General features: G+C 49.8%; 1 protein-coding gene across 1 annotated transcript in view; it reads right to left on the bottom strand.

Moving 5' to 3' along the window:
- The window catches only part of LOC136640321 (zinc finger protein 721-like), a 108,512-nt gene that overhangs the window by 73,042 nt on the left and 14,318 nt on the right, over positions 1-21,152 (bottom strand). Inside the window, exon 5 of the mRNA XM_066615363.1 lies at positions 8,585-9,518. Within this exon, the coding sequence (XP_066471460.1) occupies positions 8,585-9,518 (934 nt within the window). The remainder of the gene's footprint in view (positions 1-8,584; positions 9,519-21,152) is intronic.

Here is a 21,152-nt window from a genome sequence, read left to right on the forward strand (position 1 = left end):
TCTTAGAGGTATTCTGTGTCCTATGCTCCATGGTGTGGGTGGGGTGTTGTGATTTTGTGTGTGTTTGTGTGTGTTTTTGACATGCGCATGCTTCCCAATGGGACTTTTCTAATCTACACCAGGTCCTTTGCTAGCTTAGTGATTTTTGGACAAAGGGGGTGTGTCCATCCATCCTGCAGGAATTAGTGCTGCGGGCCTGTTCCACTCTTCCCCCAACATGCCCACAGGTGAAATGGACAAAGAGCCACCTGCCCAGACTTGCTGCTGTGTGTAGGGACTCTGCGAGCCTGGCCTGGCGGCTCTGCCTCCTAAACCAAGCTCTTCTGTGCAAGCCAAGTGATTTTGGGTGGTGGGCTGGATCCCCTTCAGTCCCCTTCTCTTTCTGAGGCCTTCTTCTCTCAGACCCTCTCCTCTCCCCCAATAATGTCTGGAAACTTTGCAGAGACTGCTGTGACCGCTCGCCCAGGGGACTTCCTGCTCCAGATTGTCCTGGCCACTCATGCAATGCTTTCTGCGTATTTGGATCAGCTTGGAGCAATTCTTGCTGCTGCGATTGTCACGGTGGAGGGTGACGGTGCAGAACAGGAGGCTGCTGCAGCATTCGCTGCCCTGTCCAGCCTCCAGGCCTGCAATCTTGCCACGCAACAGTGTGTTGATGCTCACCTTGCTCGTCAGCTGAAGGTGGTGTTGGTGATGAGGGCCATCGCCGAGGCAGAAGGCCAGAACGCTCGCTACGCAGACCAGCTGATGAGCTCCTTCCCAAGAACTGTTTGGGTCCTGCCTCGGAACACCCTTTGGTGGGAAACAGAGGTGCTTGAGGGCTGGGATGACAACCAGTGGAGAGGCTCTTACCGCATGTGCCGACTCACCTTCATGGAAATTGTGGACAAGGTCAGGATGCGACTTACCCGGGAGTCCACCCCCATGCGGGAGCCCATCACCCCTGAAAAGAGAGTGGCCATGGCCATTTTTAGACTGGCATCGGATGCAAACTGTAGGACACTCTCAGCGCTTTATGCGGTTGGCATGTCCACGGCCTCAGCTGTCTTTGCAGAGGTTTGTGAGGCAATTGCAGATACCATGTTGGGGTCGGTCATTGGCCTCAGGGATACTCAGTTGGTCATTGAGGGGTTCCGTGCCAAAGGGTTTGTGAACTGTGTTGGTGCCCTGGATGGAAACCACATCCCCATCCTGTGCCCAAGCAATGGGGCTGATAGTTACCTGAATCGCCAGTGGTACCACTCGATTGTGCTTCAGGCGGTGGTGGACTCCCGGGCAATGTTCCTGGACGTTTTCGTGGGGGCACCTGGCAGGTGCCACGATGCCAGAATTCTGCGGATGTCCCCTCTGTTCAAGAGGATGGAGGAGGGCACTTGGGCGCCCAACGTGACAGAGGAGATCAATGGGGTTACTGTCCCGCCTGTGATCATAGGGGATGCTGCCTACCCACTGCGACCTTGGCTTATGACCCCCTATCCATCATCCCCCGTCCTGGAGTGGCAGCGCTTCAACCACATCCTCAGGAGGTGCAGGAAGTCAGTGAACAGAGCTTTTGGACAGCTGAAGGGACGGTGGCGGATTCTCCTGAAACGGGTGGACTGCCACAGGCGGCTGGTCCCAGCGGTGGTGACGACCTGCTGCATCCTGCACAATTTCTGCCTGTCTCGAGGTGAGGCCCTGCTGGACCAGGAGCCATCCATGGCGGAGAGGAATGACGACACCTGCTGCCTGCCCCTCAGAGTCTGCTCAAGAGACAGGGCGCAGGAGGAGGCTGCCAAAAAGATCAGGGACGCTCTCTGCAGCTACTTTAGCAGTGGGGGGGAGGGCAGAGTAGTCATTGGTTCAAATAAAGAGATGGGGGTTTCCCATACAGACAAGGGCTTTTTTAATGAGAGAGTGTAGTGCCATGTGAGCTGCTAATAAACAGTCTTCAGTGGTGTGATTTCAATGGATGGGAGGAATTTTAGGACAGGGTGATATTTAATTACTTGACTTTGTAAAATATCTGACGAACTTTTTTTGTTGAAAAAGAGCATATCATCATCATCATCATTAAAGTGTAGGCAGATTCACAGAAGGGTGTCCTGGAGTCCCTCAGTGATGTGACTTCCTAGTGCTTCTTCCCCAACCCTGGCCTTTGGATGTTCACGCCTGCTCCATCCCAGCTGCCTGTCTCTCCATGAAGCTCTATGCCCTCAGCAGCGCCAACCAGCACCCTTCTCTCCTGGGACCTTTCCCACAACAGTGCCTCAAGCCTGCTGGTCATATTGCCAAGTGCAATCCAAGTCCAGGTGCCACTCCCCAAAGTCTCAGAGGAGGCTGATGAATGGTGGAGGTGATTGAAGGTCTTGGCAAGCTCCTCACTTGCTTCCCAGTTTGCATGCAGGAGGTTCTGGGAAAATTCAAGGTGCTGCTGCTTCTTCCTACCTCAGATACTCTCTGCCCTGGTCCTTGGACAGTTCCATGCTTGACTTCTGTGAAGGAGAACACAGCCTTGGACTAGTGCAGTGCCTGTCCAGTCCTTGTCAGCATCAATGTCAAGCGCAGGAAGGGTATCCCCCTCCCCCCACTCCACTTTCCAAAGCATTTGTTTTAAATCATAGAGTTGGAAGAGACCCACAAGGTCACCTAGTTCACCCCCCTGCCTGTAGCGGGAAATGGCAGTCAGGGCCTGATCCTTGCTAGGCATCCCTCCTGCTGCTTCTGCTAACTCTCCTCCACTGTCTAGTGTGGGTTGTGACCCAATAATTGTCTGAGCCTTAACGTGAAGGGTCCCTCTTGCTCTCCCCATTCCCACCAACCTGCTGCTCCCTCACTTTCCAGAGTACTCTCCTCAGGGGAGAGGAGCAATCACCTGGTTCTGCCAACATCTGTTGCAATGGTTCAGAAAGCAGCAGGCAGTCTGCCTCCACCAAGGCTTGGGAGGAGTCATCAGTGGTGAAGGCCCTGGCTGTGGAGAGAACAAATCATAAGAGGGAACCAGATTCAGCCCCACTTCTTCCCTTCTCCCTTCATGCAGCAGCACTTCTGCCACGCGCAGCGTGGCCAGACACAGTGGAGGACAGTCTGCCTGCACCTTTAACCACTGTCTAGAAGAGGGCAGGTGCAGCTTTTCAAACCCTTCCATGTTGAGCTGCACCTCAACTCGGAAGTAAGTTCCACTGTGTCCAATGGGCCTTACTCTCAGGTAAGAGTCCCCTTCACTCCCTTTGGGGACCTGAATGAGACACACAGAGGGGAGCCTCAGAGCCAGGCCCAGCCCTGTGCGTGTCTACTCGGGAGTAAGTTCCACTGTGTCCAATGGGCCTTACTCTCAGGTAAGAGTCCCCTTCACTCCCTTTGGAGACCTGAATGAGACACAGAGGGGAGCCTCAGAGCCAGGCGCAGCCCTGTGTGTGTCTACTCGGGAGTAAGTTCCACTGTGTCCAATGGGCCTTACTCTCAGGTAAGAGTCCCCTTCACTCCCTTTGGGGACCTGAATGAGACACACAGAGGGGAGCCTCAGAGCCAGGCCCAGCCCTGTGCGTGTCTACTCGGGAGTAAGTTCCACTGTGTCCAATGGGCCTTACTCTCAGGTAAGAGTCCCCTTCACTCCCTTTGGAGACCTGAATGAGACACAGAGGGGAGCCTCAGAGCCAGGCGCAGCCCTGTGTGTGTCTACTCGGGAGTAAGTTCCACTGTGTCCAATGGGCCTTACTCTCAGGTAAGAGTCCCCTTCACTCCCTTTGGGGACCTGAATGAGACACACAGAGGGGAGCCTCAGAGCCAGGCCCAGCCCTGTGCGTGTCTACTCGGGAGTAAGTTCCACTGTGTCCAATGGGCCTTACTCTCAGGTAAGAGTCCCCTTCACTCCCTTTGGAGACCTGAATGAGACACAGAGGGGAGCCTCAGAGCCAGGCGCAGCCCTGTGTGTGTCTACTCGGGAGTAAGTTCCACTGTGTCCAATGGGCCTTACTCTCAGGTAAGAGTCCCCTTCACTCCCTTTGGGGACCTGAATGAGACACACAGAGGGGAGCCCCAGAGCCAGGCGCAGCCCTGTGTGTGTCTACTCGGGAGTAAGTTCCGCTGTGTCCAATGGGCCTTACTCTCAGGTAAGAGTCCCCTTCACTCCCTTTGGGGACCTGAATGAGACACAGAGGGAAGTCCCAGAGCCAGGCACAGCCCTGTGTGTCTACTCGGGAATAAGCTCCATTGTGTCCAATGGGCCTTACTCCCAGGTAAGTGTGCAAACTGCAGCCCAAGCGACACAGAGGAGCCCCGGAGCCACACCACCAGAGGGAGGGGCGGGGCTGCGCCTGTGACGTAACCCTCGCTCCGCCTAGAGCCAGCGCCTGCGCACCTCCTGCCTCGACCATAGAGAGGAGGGGCAGAGAGGCTCTTGTCCCGGCCACTTCCGGTTCTCCGTCAAAAGTCGGCAACGCTGTGACTGCAACGGAGTTTTGGGGCTAGAGCGGCCTCCATGGGCAAATGGTTGCCAGGGCTGCGGTTGCTAGGCGACGCTGTGCTGTGGGTGGGGACAGGTCTAAGCTCTCCATCCAGACTCCCAAGAGCCCCCAGTCTGATGGCTGCCTGCTCCAGAGGCGCAGGAGGGGGGGAAACCAGGGAGGGGCGGTGGGTGGGGAGGCAGGTGAGGCAGAGCCTCCCCACCAGAGTCCTTTGAAAAGCATCGCCACTGTGGGAGGCACCCAAGCACCCACCAGCTCTGCCTGCCTGCTTCTCTGAGCATGGGTGGGGGGTGCTTGTTTGGAGGCTGGCAGTGTGGGGGTGGGGCGGACGTGCAGTGGGTGGGGAGGCAGGTGAGGCAGAGCCTCCCCTGGGCAGTGGGTGGGGAGGCAGAGCCTCCCCACTGGAGACCTTCGAAAGCACCGCTGCTGTGGGAGGCATGGGGTGAGGAGGCGGGGGGGCAGAGCCTCCCCACTGGAGACCGAAAAGCGCCGCTGCCATGGGAGGCACCCAAGCACCCACCACCCACACGCGACACACATGCTTCCCTAGCGATGTGCATGGGTGGTGGGTGCCTCCCATGGTGGTGGCGCTTTTCAAAGGACTCCAGTGGGGAGGCTCTGCCTCCCCACCCACCACCTCCCTGGGGGAGACCTACTACTTGTATTGCTCTCAGAGCCCAGCTGGCTTGCTGCCTCAGAGCAGAGCCCTGGAACAGCCCGTGCTGGGGGCACAAAATGGGAGGGCACAACCCACTCAGGGTTCTGAGAACGGGCACCCAGTTGCTCCATGCCAGTTCCTGTTCCTTGAAGGTGCGCTTGATGTGTGTGTTCATTTACAAGCCAATTTTTCAGGCTGCAGCAGCCAATCACACTTGGAGGTTTTCAGCTTCAAAAGGCAAAGCAAAAGGGTCTGTCCTTGTTCTCTTTGCAGCTCCTGCGCTTTGTTCCAGGCTGGTACAGCAACATGGTGGCAAGAGAGCTTGAAGAAGGGAGTTTACTGCAGGGGGGAGGGGCAGGAAAGTCTGCTGGAACCCCTTTTAAACCCCTTATCCTCTTTCTGCAAGTTGCTTCTGCTTATTTTTATTAGATGTAGTTCCTTCTCTCAATAAGCTATACAAATAGGAATGGCAATCTGAGGAGAGAGTTGCTGGATGGAATCTATCTATCTGGATGGATCTTGGGGTGGTGGTGGACAGGTCGATGAAAGTGTCGACCCAATGTACGGCGGCAGTGAAGAAGGCCAATTCTATGCTTGGGATCATTAGGAAGGGTATTGAGAACAAAACGGCTAGTATTATAATGCCGTTGTACAAATCGATGGTAAGGCCACACCTGGAGTATTGTGTCCAGTTCTGGTCGCCGCATCTCAAAAAAGACATAGTGGAAATGGAAAAGGTGCAAAAGAGAGCGACTAAGATGATTACGGGGCTGGGGCACCTTCCTTATGAGGAAAGGCTACGGCGTTTGGGCCTCTTCAGCCTAGAAAAGAGACGCTTGAGGGGGGACATGATTGAGACATACAAAATTATGCAGGGAATGGACAGAGTGGATAGGGAGATGCTCTTTACACTCTTACATAACACCAGAACCAGGGGACATCCACTAAAATTGAGTGTTGGGCGGGTTAGGACAGACAAAAGAAAATATTTCTTTACTCAGCGTGTGGTCAGTCTGTGGAACTCCTTGCCACAGGATGTGGTGCTGGCGTCTAGCCTAGACGCCTTTAAAAGGGGATTGGACAAGTTTCTGGAGGAAAAATCCATTATGGGGTACAAGCCATGATGTGTATGCGCAACCTCCTGATTTTAGAAATGGGTTAAGTCAGAATGCCAGATGTAGGGGAGGGCACCAGGACGAGGTCTCTTGTTATCTGGTGTGCTCCCTGGGGCATTTGGTGGGCCGCTGTGAGATACAGGAAGCTGGACTAGATGGGCCTATGGCCTGATCCAGTGGGGCTGTTCTTATGTTCTTATCCTAGACCGCTGGCAAAGCAGGGAAAAGAAGCTGAGCCCAGCCACAAGGCTCACAACTAGTGGCCATAGTGCCGATACACTTGCACGTTCTTCTGCTTCATTTGTCTGCTTCCCTTTGAGATCATGGCTGGATTTGGCAGTGGCCATCCCTGCCCTTTTCTTCAGAGTGAGGAGGAGGACTACTAACTAAAGCTGCATCCTTCCTCCGGAGCTGTATCTACAGTGCCCTCTCACCTACACACACAATAACCAGCAGCCCTGCAACCAAAATGTTCAGACAACTTTCCCCCCAAGATGCACTGGCTCCCTGGGGAGCCACAGAAACCACCCAGGGGAGCCATGGAACCCTCATGAAAGACCCACCACCTTATACAATGCATTGGATTGTGGCCCTAATGGCCCAGTAGGTCAAAGGAGTCACTAGTCAAAAAAGTTTGGGAACCACTCTGGTAAAGTCTTATATGCCAGCACATTCACAGGATGTTTTATTAGCTGTTTTATTATTTTTGTCACATTTTTATATCACCCTTGATGGAAAGATTTTTGGATTCTTATCACTGAGTCAATGCCAAACAGATACAGAGCTTTTAGAAGCATTTTGAGGCTGTATTTACAGCTATTTACAGATTAATTGGATTCAGGTTGGATACAGAAGTTTACCCCCTGGTTCTTTCTTAGTTTCTCAGAGAGCCACACCCAGACAATCATATTAATACCTTGAAACAAACAAGACAAACCATTTGACCCTGTGACCACTCCCATCTCCTTATTGGGCATATATGACAGTTTGATGCATGGTCTCAGCTCTAACTAGGATATGCCCTTTAATGAAATGTTCTTGGCCCACAACTTTGGTTACACAAGACCCTGGAATTTTCCTTTTGGGAAAGCTATGACGTGCATGTTCTCTTGTGCAGGTCAACTTGACATAACGGCTACCCTGTTTTTAAGAGAAACACCAGTCCTTTTCTCGGCTCCTATTTCCAGTTATTTTCCTCATCTAAAGAGAAGTTAGGTTAACCCTCTAAAATCTCTATCACCCTTCCTTGAAGGAGCTCAGGATGCTACATGGTTCCACCCCACTTTCAGTCCTCACAACAAGCCTGTGAGGTAGGTTATGCTGAGAGATGGCAACTGGCCCAAGATTACCCAGGAAGCTGTGTAGCTGAGCAGGGATTTGAATCTGGTTCTGGATCTTCCACATCTATGGGTTGGCAAGGGCATACACAGTTACTCAGTGCCAGAGATGGGGCCCTGCTCTAGAGAAGAGTCCGGGTTCAATCCCTGGCAGGAACTTCAGAGAATTAGTGCCAAACTTAGATGGACCAAAGATCTTATGCTTAACAAGGCAGCTTTCTCTGTCCCCCAGTCATTTGAGCAGAGAGGTGAGCCAGCTGGAAGTCAGGTAGTGTGCCCTTGCAGAGGGATAATCCAGCAGCCTGCATCTGTGATGAGTTGCCTTATCTGAAAGAGCGCTGCAGATCTTGGAAACTTTATTAGCACATCTGACATCAAGACCAAGAGGAAAAGCTGCAAGCTTCCCCTAGAATAGTGGAACAGAACTTCCCCTATTGTTATATTGGAAAGCTGTCAAGGGAAGGGGTTGCATGGCAAAATGGGATGGGGGGGGAAAGAATTCAAATGAAGTATTGCTTGCAAAAAAATCAACTCATAATTGTGGAATATGGAGGACATACAAGAAGCCTGCAGCAGGCTGGGTTTTCTTGAAGCACAGGCTTTTCAGTCTCCACAGCAGGTGACATTTCTTGCTTCTGTAACTCTGAAGAAAAAAATTTGGGATTTTTTTTAAAGCCAAACACCTGTCCATCTGCTTGAAGATTTGCTGCCCCTTTTTCTGATTTAACCTAACCCACTGCTCTCTTTGTTAGATACAGCAGATCAGTGTGGCTCTTTTCCTGGTGTGCAGTTATACATCTCTTCAGCAGCAGTTCTTCTCAGGAGACACAGGATTGTGATCCATTCTGCTTTTAAGCACTCTGCTGGTTGCAACTCTACATGGTCTGCTGCATTATCTGAGGCTCTTAGTCAATGTTAGTCAAGGCTCTTTCCACACTCCCAGCCTTTATGTGGTTTCTCCCCATGTGGATTTTTTGATGCAACTTAAAGGTATCACTCCGTGAAAAGCTTTTTCCACACTCCAAGCACTTAAATGGCATCTCCCCTGTGTGGATTCTTCGATGTTTAGTAAGAGCAGAGCTATGACAGAAGTTCTTTCCACACTCCAAACATTGATATGGCTTCTCTCCAGTATGTGTTCTCTGATGTAAGTGAAGGGAGCGAGCCCGAGCAAAGCTTTTCCCACACTCTGAACACTTAAATGTTTTCTCCCCTGTATGTATTATCTGATGTGATGAAAGTGCTGAACTCTGACTGAAGCTCTTTCCACACTCCAGACATTCATATGGTTTCTCACCTGTGTGAGTCCTTCGATGTGAAGTCAGGTGTGCCATCTGACTGAAGCTTTTTCCACATTCCAAGCATTGATATGGTTTCTCTCCTGTGTGCATTTTTTTGTGTGAAGTCAGGTATGCGGACAGACTGAAGCATTTTCCACACTCCAAACACTGATACGGCTTCTCTTTTGTGTGAGTTCTGTGATGAGTTGTAAGTCGTGAGCTATCAGTAAAGCTCATGGAACAGAGGGAGCATTTATATGGTTTCTCACCTTTGTGAATTCTTTGATGGTTAGTAAGGCTTGAGCTTATAGTGAAACTCTTTCCACATTCAAAACATTTATATGGTTTCTCCCCTGTGTGGGTTCTTTGATGGGCAATAAGCGTTCCACTTACACGGAAGCTCTTGCCACACTCCAGGCATTTATATGGTTTCTCCCCACTGTGGATTCTTTGATGCTTAGTAAGAGTATGCTTCATACCAAAGCTCATTCCACATTCTAAGCACTCAAATGGCTTTTCTCCTGTGTGCGTTATTTTATGGATTTTAAGGCTGGATTGATCTGGAAAGCTACGGTTACAATCAGGACATTTAAATGGCCTTTCTCCAGTGTGAATTCTTTGATGTTTCGTGAAATGCGATTTATTATTGAATCTCTTTCCACACTCTGAACATTGAAATTTTTGCTCGCCTGTGTGCATTGTCCAATGAGCGTTAAGGCTTGATTTCCTACTGAAGCTTTTCCCACACATAGTACAGATACACTTCTCTTTTTTCTTGTCTTTTTTCCCTTGATCAGAGATTTCATGAAAGTCATCACTCTGAGGATTAAGAGATACTTTCTTCTTCCATTGTGCATCAGTATTTCTTCCTTCTTCCTTCTTTTTATGTCCATCTTTACCCAGTGAAACACTATGTGATTTTTCCTCCATCTTATTCTCTCCCTCCCATCTATCACCTCCTAGAATCAAGAAATGACATAGGTAAGAGCTTGGGACAGAAAATGAGGTTCAAAAATATAGCAGTGGTACATTGCTGTGATCATGAAAGGATTGAAAAGATTTAAGACAGGAGCCAGATCCTGCAACATATTAAATAGCCTCTCCTAATTGAGATTCTCTGGCAGGTGCTGTATAGTCCAGATGTTTGACCTACAGAGACCCAGTTCAGTACAAACCAACAGCTAATTCCCCCTAATGAAAAATGCTTTTAACTGTGCTGAAACACACACCTTACTTACTCACAGCCCAATCCTATCTACACTTTCCCAGGAGTAAGCCCCATGGACTCAAATGGGACTTACTTCTGAGCAGACATGCATAGGATTGGGCTGTCAAGCAGCAACACTACAGTGATGAAACTACAGTTCATTACCAAGCAGAAATTAAACTTTGTTGGGCAATTTGCATTTGATGTAAAAGGAATGGAAAGGTTTATATCAGGCTGCATACACCAATAAATGGTGCATGCTCCCATTAGCTGAAGAGATCAGCTCGCAGTTACAGTAGTCAGGAGTGAAGATTACTGGATAATAAATGAGCACGGTGGGGAAAATCTGACATTTCCAGAAAATGGAAGAAATTGGGCAGGTGGTCTTGCCTAGAGGGTAGAGCCTCTGTTAACCCGAAGATAACATCAGAAGGTCGCCAGTTCGAGGACACCAGCAGTTCCCTGAACGGCTGAGAATGGCGAGACCTTGAAGCAGCTGACAAGCCACGCTGAGTGATTCCACCTGCTCTGGGTGTGAGCAAGAAGCGTCTTGGCTGCTCTCCGCGTGAGAGATGGGGCTGCTTGCCAGCCTGCTGGGAGAACTGGAGGCCAGAAGTGAAAGCAAACCAGGAAGATCCATCTGAAATGTTGTTGGTTCTTGAAAGAGAGAACCACTATGACTGTAAAAATCCCCTTGAGGGATTTAGAAACACCTGCCTATGTAAACCGCCTTGAACAAAGTCAGAGGAGTAATCCGATGACCAGAAAGGCAGTATATAGATACCTAGTTATTATTATTTTAAAAAAGCACAGAGGTTTGCCAGCCAAAGATTGGGGGGGGGGGCTGCTAGTGGAGCCAGTGCAGTACAGTGACTAGTAGACTGACAGCCCAATTCTATCCCTTATCAGTCCACAGGATGCAGAGGCACTGATGGGAATGTGTGCTACATTTTATGGTGGGCAAGGAGGCTGCCTGGGAAAGGTAAATTAAAAATCATTTTTACTTTCCTCCCTGGCCACCATGGGTCTTCTCAGACCTATGCCAGCTATTGGCCAGTGTAAGTCTTAGGGCATGTCAATCCAGGAAAAGGGGGATAGGATCTTGGCAGCATGCTGCCACCTGAGATCCTTTGCTCCTGCCCCTTGAACGACCCCTGCCCACCCCACTCCTCCCCCAAACTGCATTGAACACCTGCACTGCCACCTTACCTGCTTTGGCAATAAGGGTGAGCCACTGACACAGGCATGGAGCCTCCAGCTGTTTGCGGCACCTGTCCTGAAGTACACCTCTTGCAATGCTGGACTGGGATTTATGGCAGCAGATCATGAGATTTGCCTTCTAAGCCCCAGACGGGATTAGGCAAGAGCAGTAAATCTGAGCAGACTTCCTTGGTTTGAATCATGCCTCTGCTGTGACCTTGCTAAGAGGCAGGTCACTCCCTCTCAGCCTTGGTCTATCAGTGCTGGAAAGCTGGATAGGATCGGGCCTCATGATAATACAGCTGAAGCACTATATCAACGCTAACTATTGCTATTACCCGGTACTCTTTGTACAGCTGCTACCTGAGCTTATAAAGCAGCAGTACGTTAAGCAAATTGCCAAAAAGTTTAAAGTGAAAGGACCAGAGAAATTCGGTAATACAAGCATCCCCCCAATATCGGCAAGGAATATGTCCCTGTTCCCCCCGTGGGTACCTATACTTACCAGTGCTTCTCATGTCTTTTCCTCTTTGTTAGCAGCCCTTCCTGTTACAGAATACTGGAGTATTAGTATTGTGCAAGCTCTGGTTTTAGAGGCAGGCTGCCTCTGATTGCCAGATGCAGGGACGCAGGACGCAGGTTGTGCCTGTTGTCTTAGGTGCTCCCTGGGGCATTTGGTGGGCCACTGTGAGATATGGGAAGCTGGACTAGATGGGCCCTGGGCCCGATCCAGCGGGGCTCTTCTCATGTTCTTAGTATGAATGTGAGAAGCAGTCAGCCAGAACGCTAGAGGAGCGAAGCAACCAGAATGATAAACAGGAACTGGACAGCTTCCTGCTTACGTTCTGGCTGCCTCCCTCCTCTGTGTTCTGGCTGATTGCTTCTTGCATTGCTCCTCCAGTGTTCTGTAACAGGGAGGGCTGCTAACGAAGAGGAAAAGACATGAGAAGCACTTAGTAAGTATAGGTGCCTGCAGTGGGGACGTATTCCTCACAGATATGGGGGGGTGATTGTATTACATAACTTGTCTCTTGCTCCTTCATTTTAAGGAACGGCTGCAAATGAAAAGTGCTGGAAGACATAAGTAATGAGTGTGGGTGGGGGGGAGAATGGCAGCTAAGTGAAACCACGGATATGGGGGGAGGGGGAATGCCTGTCCCCCCTGCCAGAATAAAATGCAAGAGGTGCTGAAATACAGCAAGCATCAGTTTCTAACATTTGAAAATAAAAATCAAGGGAAAAATAGATCCTTACCTAGAGAGATCACATTTCCACAATTCTCCTCCATGACTTCCTTGTGCAAGGCTCTTTGGTCCTGATCCAGCAGAGCCCACTCCTCCTGGGTGAAACACACAGCCACCTCCTCAAAGGACACTGGATCCTGAAAGAGAACAAAATATTTCCACTGCAAATGTAAGACAAAGATTTTCTCTCTCTCTAGTAGCAATTCCAGAAGTGGAGTTAAGGTGAGACAGCAGGAGGTTCTGGAACATTCAAACTTTCCTAAAATAGCAGTCTCAGTCTGTTGACAAGGCTGTTTTGGCACAGCAAAATGAGTGGGAACACAATTATTCCAGTCTCAGGAAATCGTTCAGGGGACAGAGATGTCCCCCACTCCTCCTTCCCAAGTGATCTGGCTCCTCTTGCCTACCTGATCTGGTTGCACAGAAGTGGTTTCCACTTGAGCACCAAGAAAAGACAACTGACTTTGCCTTGCCAGGGACATCTCACTGCCTGGGAAGACACAAAAGTGGTGTGAAACTGTTTTATTCACTACAGACACTTTCAGATTTCACTTGTATCCCAAACATTATCTCTCCATGCTTAGGTATTGGACACAGCTGGATTTCAAACGATGGAAACAAAACAGGTTTTAACATCACTACCCCCACAATCTGCAGGAAGGAGCACGCTTCTGCTATTCTTCTCAAGAGCTGGAGAATCAAGTTGAAAGATCCTGTACTAATCCTTACCCCGGGAGACGGCTCCTTGGCCATTCTCCTGCAGGATCGCCCTGAACAACAGCTTCTGATTAGTGTTCAATGGAGTCCACTCTGCTTCTTGGACATTGGTTGCCAGCTCTGATAATGGTCCCAACATCTGAAACAGCAGAGAAGGTCATAAGAACAGGAGTCCCACTGGATCAGGCCAAAAGGCCCATCTAGTCCAGCTTCCTGTATCTCACAGCGGCCCAGCAAATGCCCCAGGGAATACACCAGACAACAAGAAGACCTGCAAGGTCTTTTAGTTGAAAAGCGGTATATAAATACTGTTAATGAATAAGGCCTCCTGGGAATTGTAGTTTAAGAACATAAGAACAGCCCCACTGGATCAGGCCATAGGCCCGTGTAGTCCAGCTTCCTGTATCTCACAGTGGCCCACCAAATGCCCCAGGGAGCACACCAGATAACAGACCTGCAAGGCCTCCTGGGAACTGTAGTTTAAGAACATAAGAACAGCCCCACTGGATCAGGCCATAGGCCCATCTAGTCCAGCTTCCTGTATCTCACAGTGGCCCACCAAATGCCCCAGGGAGCACACCAGATAACAACAGACCTGCAAGGCCTCCTGGGAATTGTAGTTTAAGAACATAAGAACAGCCCCACTGGATCAGGCCATAGGCCCATCTAGTCCAGCTTCCTGTATCTCACAGTGGCCCACCAAATGCCCCAGGGAGCACACCAGATAACAAGAGACCTCATCCTGGTGCCCTCCCTTGCATCTGGCTTTCTGATGTAGCCTACAGGTCCAGCCTTGTTATACAAGGATTTTTTATACATGAATTTGACTCAACAGGAAAGGCCACTGCAAATGAGAAGGAATGTGCTGATCCCTGGAGAAGGGGAAAAATGCATCCCTTTAAAATCAGTTTAAAAAACTGAACAGTCCTTTAACAATAGCCTCCTTCATGAGAGGGGAGTGGCAGCTGGCTGACAATCCATCAATCCTTCTCTCTCCAGGCTACTCCTCCCTTCCCCCAGCACAAAATGTGATTATTTTGCATTGGTGAAGGGAGGGGCTGAGTGAAGAGCTTGGAGGAGGACTAATTGATGGATTGTCTTCTTAATGATCCTTATTTACATCACAAAAGGTCAGCAAGGCTGTTTTTAGATCACCAGAGTAAAGAAACTTTGTTTTTTAAATTGATTTGCTATAGTGCATTTTTTTTGCCATCCACTTGAATGAGGCTCAACCTGTATTTCTAAAATCAGGAGATTGCACATACACATCATGGCTTGTAACCCATGATGGACTTTTCCTCCAGAAATTTGTCTAATCCCCTTTTAAAGGTGTCTAGGCCAGATGCCATCACCACATCCAGTGGCAAGGAGTTCCACAGACTAACTGGGAAGGTAGAGGAGAGATTAGAGGAGAAGGAAAAGGCCTCAACAATTCAGGACACATCCTGTCTTTGGACAAGATCCAGAAAAAATTGGGAAGCTCTAAATTCTGGAATACATTCTCAGTCCCTTGGAACTACCAGAATGAAATGTTCTCACCTGCTCCTCCTCTTCCTGACTCATGAGGAAACCTTCGGCCAGGGCCACTGCCTGGGAGCTGCTCTCCGGCCTGCAGCCTCGCACCCAGCACTCCATCTCTGGGGGCAGGATGGCCAGGAACCTCTCCAGGATTAGCAGGTCAAGGATCTGGTTTTTTGTGTGTTGCTCTGGCTTCAGCCAGCGATGACAAAGTTTGTGGAGTCCATTACAAGCCTCTCGGGGCCCCTTAGCATATTGGTAGCGGAACCGCTGGAAGTGCTGGGCATCTGAGTTGAGGTTGTCCTCACCCAGGACCACCTGCGCAGTTTCTTCCCAGAATTCCTCCCTGCTCTCAGCCTTGTTAGTTTCAGGGTCTTTTCCAGAATCAGGGTCAGCTGAGCCTGGCACTTCCATCTCCAAGCCTTGTCAGAGAGCAGCCCCCAACACAGCCAAGGTTCACATTCAACTGCTATGAATCCTTTCTTAAGATCTGCCCAAAACTGATGGGGTTACAAAGTTCTGCAAAGACAAGGCATCATTCTGTGAGTCAAGTATTACACACTCTGAAATGTCACAAATGATCATTTTTATGAGTGGGGATTCTTAAAGCTGTGATAAATCTAACCCCATGAAATTAATGGGATTTAATAGTGGGTCCGTTAATAAAATTGCAATGCATGCATTTTGTGTGTGTGTTTATTTAGTACTGTTGTATGAATTGAATTCTCAATAGCTTTTGTGATAAAGAACAAGCATCATAAGGGGAGAAAAACAGCAGGAGCCAGTCTCATCTAGCCTGGCTGGGTTGACCTCTTACAGGCCAGCTGAGGCAAGGAGCCAACAGAGAGGTCCATGATCTGGGCCTGGCTACAGACACAAATGAACCAGCAAAGCCCCATTAACACAGAGCATCAAGAAAAGAAGTTCTCTGTAGGATCAGATCTATTCCAATGGCATTTTCCCCAGCCACACGCCATAGGGAAGCCCAAGGACTGGCTAGGAAGGCAACAGATCTTCCCTCCTGTTGCTTTCCAGCATGTGGTATTCAGAGGTAGACTGTCCTTGAGCATGGAGGATCCATCTAGCCACCGAGAGACCCAACCCCCTACTCACGCTGCTTAAACTAGGACTTTCTTTTGCAGAGAAGTTTAAGGGCATTAATGGGCCCTGTTTGCCTCCCAGCTGGGAAGCCCTGGCTCCAATGCACCGGAATGGGTGTCCCGATTTCACAGAGAGGGAAGGGAAGAGACTTGCAGATCAGGAGGAAGGGCTGCAAAATGCACCGCCTCTGGGCAGTGGCGTAGCTAGAGGGGGGCAAAGCACTAAATTTTGCAGGGAGCCTGCAAGGGGCCCCTCCCCTTCGGAGCTATTCCAGGCAGGGGGGAGCAAAACAGAGGCGTCCGGCTTCATGCTGCGGTGAGGCTCCCTGCAAAACCGAGTGCTTTGCACCCCTTCTAGCTACGCCACTGCCTTTGGGGTGCAGTGGGTGGGGGCTCCCTCTGCTCCGTCCTTCTCCCTTCTCCATCTTTGCCCCGGTTCAACTTCCAGCCTGGGCTTTCCCCCACCTGCTGGGGGGTCGTCGTCCCCCGCAAACCCACCGAGCCCCGGGACTCACCAGACCCGGGAGAAGCCGCTCCTGCTGCTGTGGCCGCACGTGGCTGAGCAGCCCAAGCGAAATGGGGAAGGGGCGGCACCGGCTGATCCCCTCCCCTCCAGGAAGGGGGGCTCCCTCCCTTTAACCCTTAGGTGGACCCTCTGCCTGCCTCGACCTGGGATGCCCTGCCCTCACCTGATCTGAGCAGGTGAGCAGCAGGGCCAGGGGGGCAGGTCACGCCAGAGCTGGCCCCCCACCACTCCGAGGGGAGGCGGGCAGGGTCTCCCCCCCCCCCGCATCGTTCAGGCTTCGACGGAGCGAACGGGCACCTTGCTTGCAGGCGTGCATTCATTTGCAAGGATGCTCACCTTGCACGCCTTAGTTGGTGGCAAGGGTTAATTAATGGTCCCCTTACACGTGCTAGTGACCTCTGCAAGGTCTGGACTGTGATCATTTGTAGCCCCCATTGCTGCTGCTTTGTGAAGGGTCACCTCTCTGGGCAAACTTGAGGTGCAATCAGTGACGAAGCTAGAGGGGGGGGCAAAGCACGAAGTTTTGCAGGGAGAGTCACTGCAGATGCAAAGCACTGGAACTACAGTCCTGTCCCCACTTACCTGGCAGTAAGCCTCATTGACAATAGCAAAGGCCTACAAAATTGAGGCTCAGAAAAGTTTTTCCCAAACTTTATGGGGCTTTGATATGAATTTGGGGTGCCGATTCCAAAAATGGCACTTCTAGTTTTGGAGATACAGCGTAGTTTCATTAATGAATGGTTCAAGCAGCTTCCTCCTGAGGAAGCCATGCTGTAGGCTTCCTCATGAGGAAGCTGCTTGAACCATTCACTAAAGAAGCTATACCTCCAAAACTAGACTTGATAGGGCAAAACGGATGCCATTTTTGGAATCGGCACCCCAAACATACCCAGGAACTGGTGTAACGTTTAAGGAAGCAAAATGTGCGTTGACCTGAGAAATGGGACCAACTTCTGAGTAGAGGTGCATAGGATTGGGCATAGCGCTTTGCCCCCTCTCTAGTGACACCACTGAATTCATCCATCAAAGATCCAGGTTGGCCCAGGGAGCAGCCCCTCCTCCCATTCCCACCAGAGCTCTGGGTCAGGGAGGGCAGGTAGCCTGCCCCTTTCAGATGTAAATTAACCCCAAGGCACAAGGAACAATGTCCTTGACTGAAATCCAGCTCCCCTCTCTGGGTCATTGGTCCCATCACTTGGGAGCGGGAAATTTGAATGTCTGTAAACTTTAAAACCAGCCTATCAGAACCTGGAGGGCTGGGAGCTGCCCAGCTAGGTTAGGAGGGTTAGGCCTAATAAAGATGTCTGAATTGGAATCAAATCTTTTGCATTCTCTGCCTTCCATCATCATGGCTTTGTCTCTCTCTCCTCTTCTCTGCAGCACTAGTCAGTTAAACTGTCTTGGCTTCAGGCTTCATCAGGATCCCGTCTGAGAAGCATTTTTATCCTGCAAATGACTCATTTTCCTTGCTTAGAGGATGCAGACTTTGGAGAGGATGCAAGAAGACTGGAGGAGGACAGCAATGGCCTTCTTCCCCCCACCCCCTGCAATAAGCATCCTTGTGCGTTCATTTCTAAATTTGGGACGGGGGAAGAAGGGAAGTCAGGGTGATGCTTCTGCTGACCTCACCGGCTGGCTAAAACTGCCAGTTGCAATACAAAAATCGCAATGTATGCACTGTAAAGAGTCAAACGTACATCTCCAGGACTTCCGTTCTGATCCAGGAGAGGACCTGCCCTCTAATTCTCTGACTGTGGAGCTTCTTCAGCAGCCTTGGTGAGGGACTGTGTTGAACGCCTTCTGAAAGTCCAGATATATAATGTCCACAGGTTCTCCCGCATCCACATGCCTCTTGACCTTCAGGAATCATTTAACAGAGAGAGAGATTCCCCTGAAAATAGATTGGGAGGACCTGAGAGCTTCCTATCAAATAGATGATTTATTGTAAGGAACGTATATTAAAAATTCACCAAGGGCTTAAGGACACAGCAAAAAATACCAATCAACTCTAATTATTACATTAATGAAAGTAGCTTGTGGTGTGAGTATATGCTCCAATGAAAAGGGATACTTAAATGGGGGGATTATAAATGCTCTACTTTCTGCTCCCTTTCCCTAGGATTGACCTAGCTAGGGCAGGGTCTCCAAACATTTTGGCATGAGGGCTGAATCCTATATCTGACATGGTGTCAAGGGCTGGAAGATAAATACTATATACATGATGAGCCGATGTGCTGAGAGTTGGATTGAATACAGTAAGCAGAAGAGGGTGGAAGGAGGAGGGGAGCAGAGGGCAAAATTGGCTTGCACAGGAAGAGGGGAATGGATTTTGAAAAAAGATTGTGGGGAGCAGAGGGCAAAATTAACTTGCAAAGGAAGAGGGTTTTGAAAAAGCATCAAGCAACCTATGACGCAAATCACAAACTTCTTTTGTCTCAGTTTCTGCTCTGGATAAGTTTAGTGCAGACATTAACTTTAATTTATACTATATTCCAGGTCTCCCAGCATCTCCCAGTTACCTTCTTGTTAACCATTTTCAGTGCATCCTCCTGGCTATTGTAAGAAAGCATTCCCCTGCCTTAAGGGCTTCTGCACTCTTGTGGGGCAGGCTGCTTCCTTCCAGCCTCAATGACCCACCGACAGCACAGACATCAAAACCCGGGTTCTTTAGGAGCAAAGCCCCTCCAGCATGAAACGCACCCACACACACTCAAAGTAGAAAGTTTATTCAGTTACAGATTGCTTAGGTGACCAAAACTCATCCTGGCTAAGCCAGGACAAGAGGATGGTAGGGCACCCAGGTACAACGTACGTACAGCAAGTCAGGAAAATAATAAAGCCATCTCATCCTACTCTACTTGAGTGCTAACCTAACTATCAAACACAGTTGTCATGGCAGATGGATACTCATTCCCACAGCACTTCGTGTGGCAGATGCCAGGCTCAGGAGGCAAGGATGGATCTGCCTTGCACATAGTTATAGGAAATTTTCCAAGACCCACGAGGGGTACTGGGCCAATCACCCAACCCAAAAAATGCTGAGTCCTGAGTCATGGTGACCTTTGACCCCAGACTGTAACCCACATGTGGAGGTCACTGGATGGTAGTTGGCAACCTTCCGTCTCGAAAGACTATGGTATCGCGCTCTGAAAAGTGGTTCTGGAACAGCGTCTAGTGTGGCTGAAAAGGCCAATTCGGGAGTGACAATCCCTTCCACACTGGGAGCAAGTGCAGTCTGTCCATGGTCTGTCTCCCTGGCTATGGGCCTTCCATCTTTGCCTCAGTCTGTTGGCCAAGTGTCTCTTCAAACTGGGAGAGGCCATGCTGCACAGCCTGCCTCCAAGCGGGCCGCTCAGATGCCAGGGTTTCCCACCTGTTGAGGTCCACTCCTAAGGCCTTCAGATCCCTCTTGCAGATGTCCTTGTAGCGCAGCTGTGGTCTACCTGTAGGGCGCTGTCCTTGCATGAGTTCTCCATAGAGGAGATCCTTTGGGATCCGGCCACCATCCATTCTCATGACATGACCAAGCCAACGCAGGCGTCTCTGTTTCAGCAGTGCATACATGCTAGGGATTCCAGCACATTCCAGGACTGTGTTGTTTGGAACTTTGTCCTGCCAGGTGATGCCGAGGATGCATTGGAGGCAGCACATGTGGAAAATGTTCAGTTTCCTCTCCTGTTGTGAGCGAAGAGTCCATGACTCACTGCAGTACAGAAGTGTACTCAGGAAGCAAGCTCTGTAGACCTGGATCTTGGTATGTTCCGTCAGCTTCTTGTTGGACCAGACTCTCTTTGTGAGACTGGAAAACGTGGTAGCTGCTTTACCGATGCGTTTGTTTAGCTCGGTATCGAGAGTGTCGGAGATCGTTGAGCCAGGGTACACAAAGTCATGGACAACCTCCAGTTCATGCGCAGATTGTAATGCAGGGAGGTGAGTTCACATCCAGAACCATGACCTGTGTTTTCTTCAGGCTGATCGTCAGTCCAAAATCTTGGCAGGCCTTGCTAAAACAATCCATGAGCTGCTGGAGAAAACGATCCATGAGCTGCTGGAGACCCTAAACCCCACGCACGCCATGAGGTTAACAGACCGTGGCGAGGCAACACCTTACTGGCTGGGGACTGCCCAGCTTAAGACGGGCGGTAGCTGCCCAATGAGATGCAATGATCTCTCCCACCGTCAGAAGCAGCCCCTCGTGTCACGCTCTACGCCAATCAAGTGAAGACTTATAACTGGTAAACTGCTGCTTCCCATGTTGTGCCGACGCCGTATGGCGAAGTTGGAGTGTCCTCTTCAGTGTGGGAAGCCTGGGTAAAGAAGGTATGGAGGATAGGCTGTTACCCATGCAGTAAATCCCCCCTCTCCACATCACTGGAATGGTCCAATAGAAAGGCAGAAGCCAATACGGTTGGTTCCAGTGGCGTTGCAGGAGTTGCCAGAATGTGGGCATTGATATGGGATGCAGCCTCCACGAGGACTTTGTCAGAAGATTTATCCAGCAAAAACTCAATGATTGCATCTTTGTTATATAGCCTACAAACGAAAGTGAAGTATGAAGGATGAGTTAACCATAATTGGAATTGATTCAGAAATTAATATGATTTTATTGAAAAACAAAATTGAATCATACCTGCCAAGATCACAAGCTACTATAGGTCTGCTTAATTTTTCTTGACTCAGAGTGCAGTAGTACCACTGGGCCACTAGTTCTGCATTTTTGTCAACCTGAAGAACAATGTACACAGTTTGAAAATGGCATTATCAGCATCCAAATTAAACATTTAGCACCCATCTTTCCTCACTTT

Source organism: Tiliqua scincoides, chromosome 2 (assembly GCF_035046505.1).
Source record: "Tiliqua scincoides isolate rTilSci1 chromosome 2, rTilSci1.hap2, whole genome shotgun sequence".
Classification (NCBI taxonomy): domain Eukaryota; kingdom Metazoa; phylum Chordata; class Lepidosauria; order Squamata; family Scincidae; genus Tiliqua; species Tiliqua scincoides.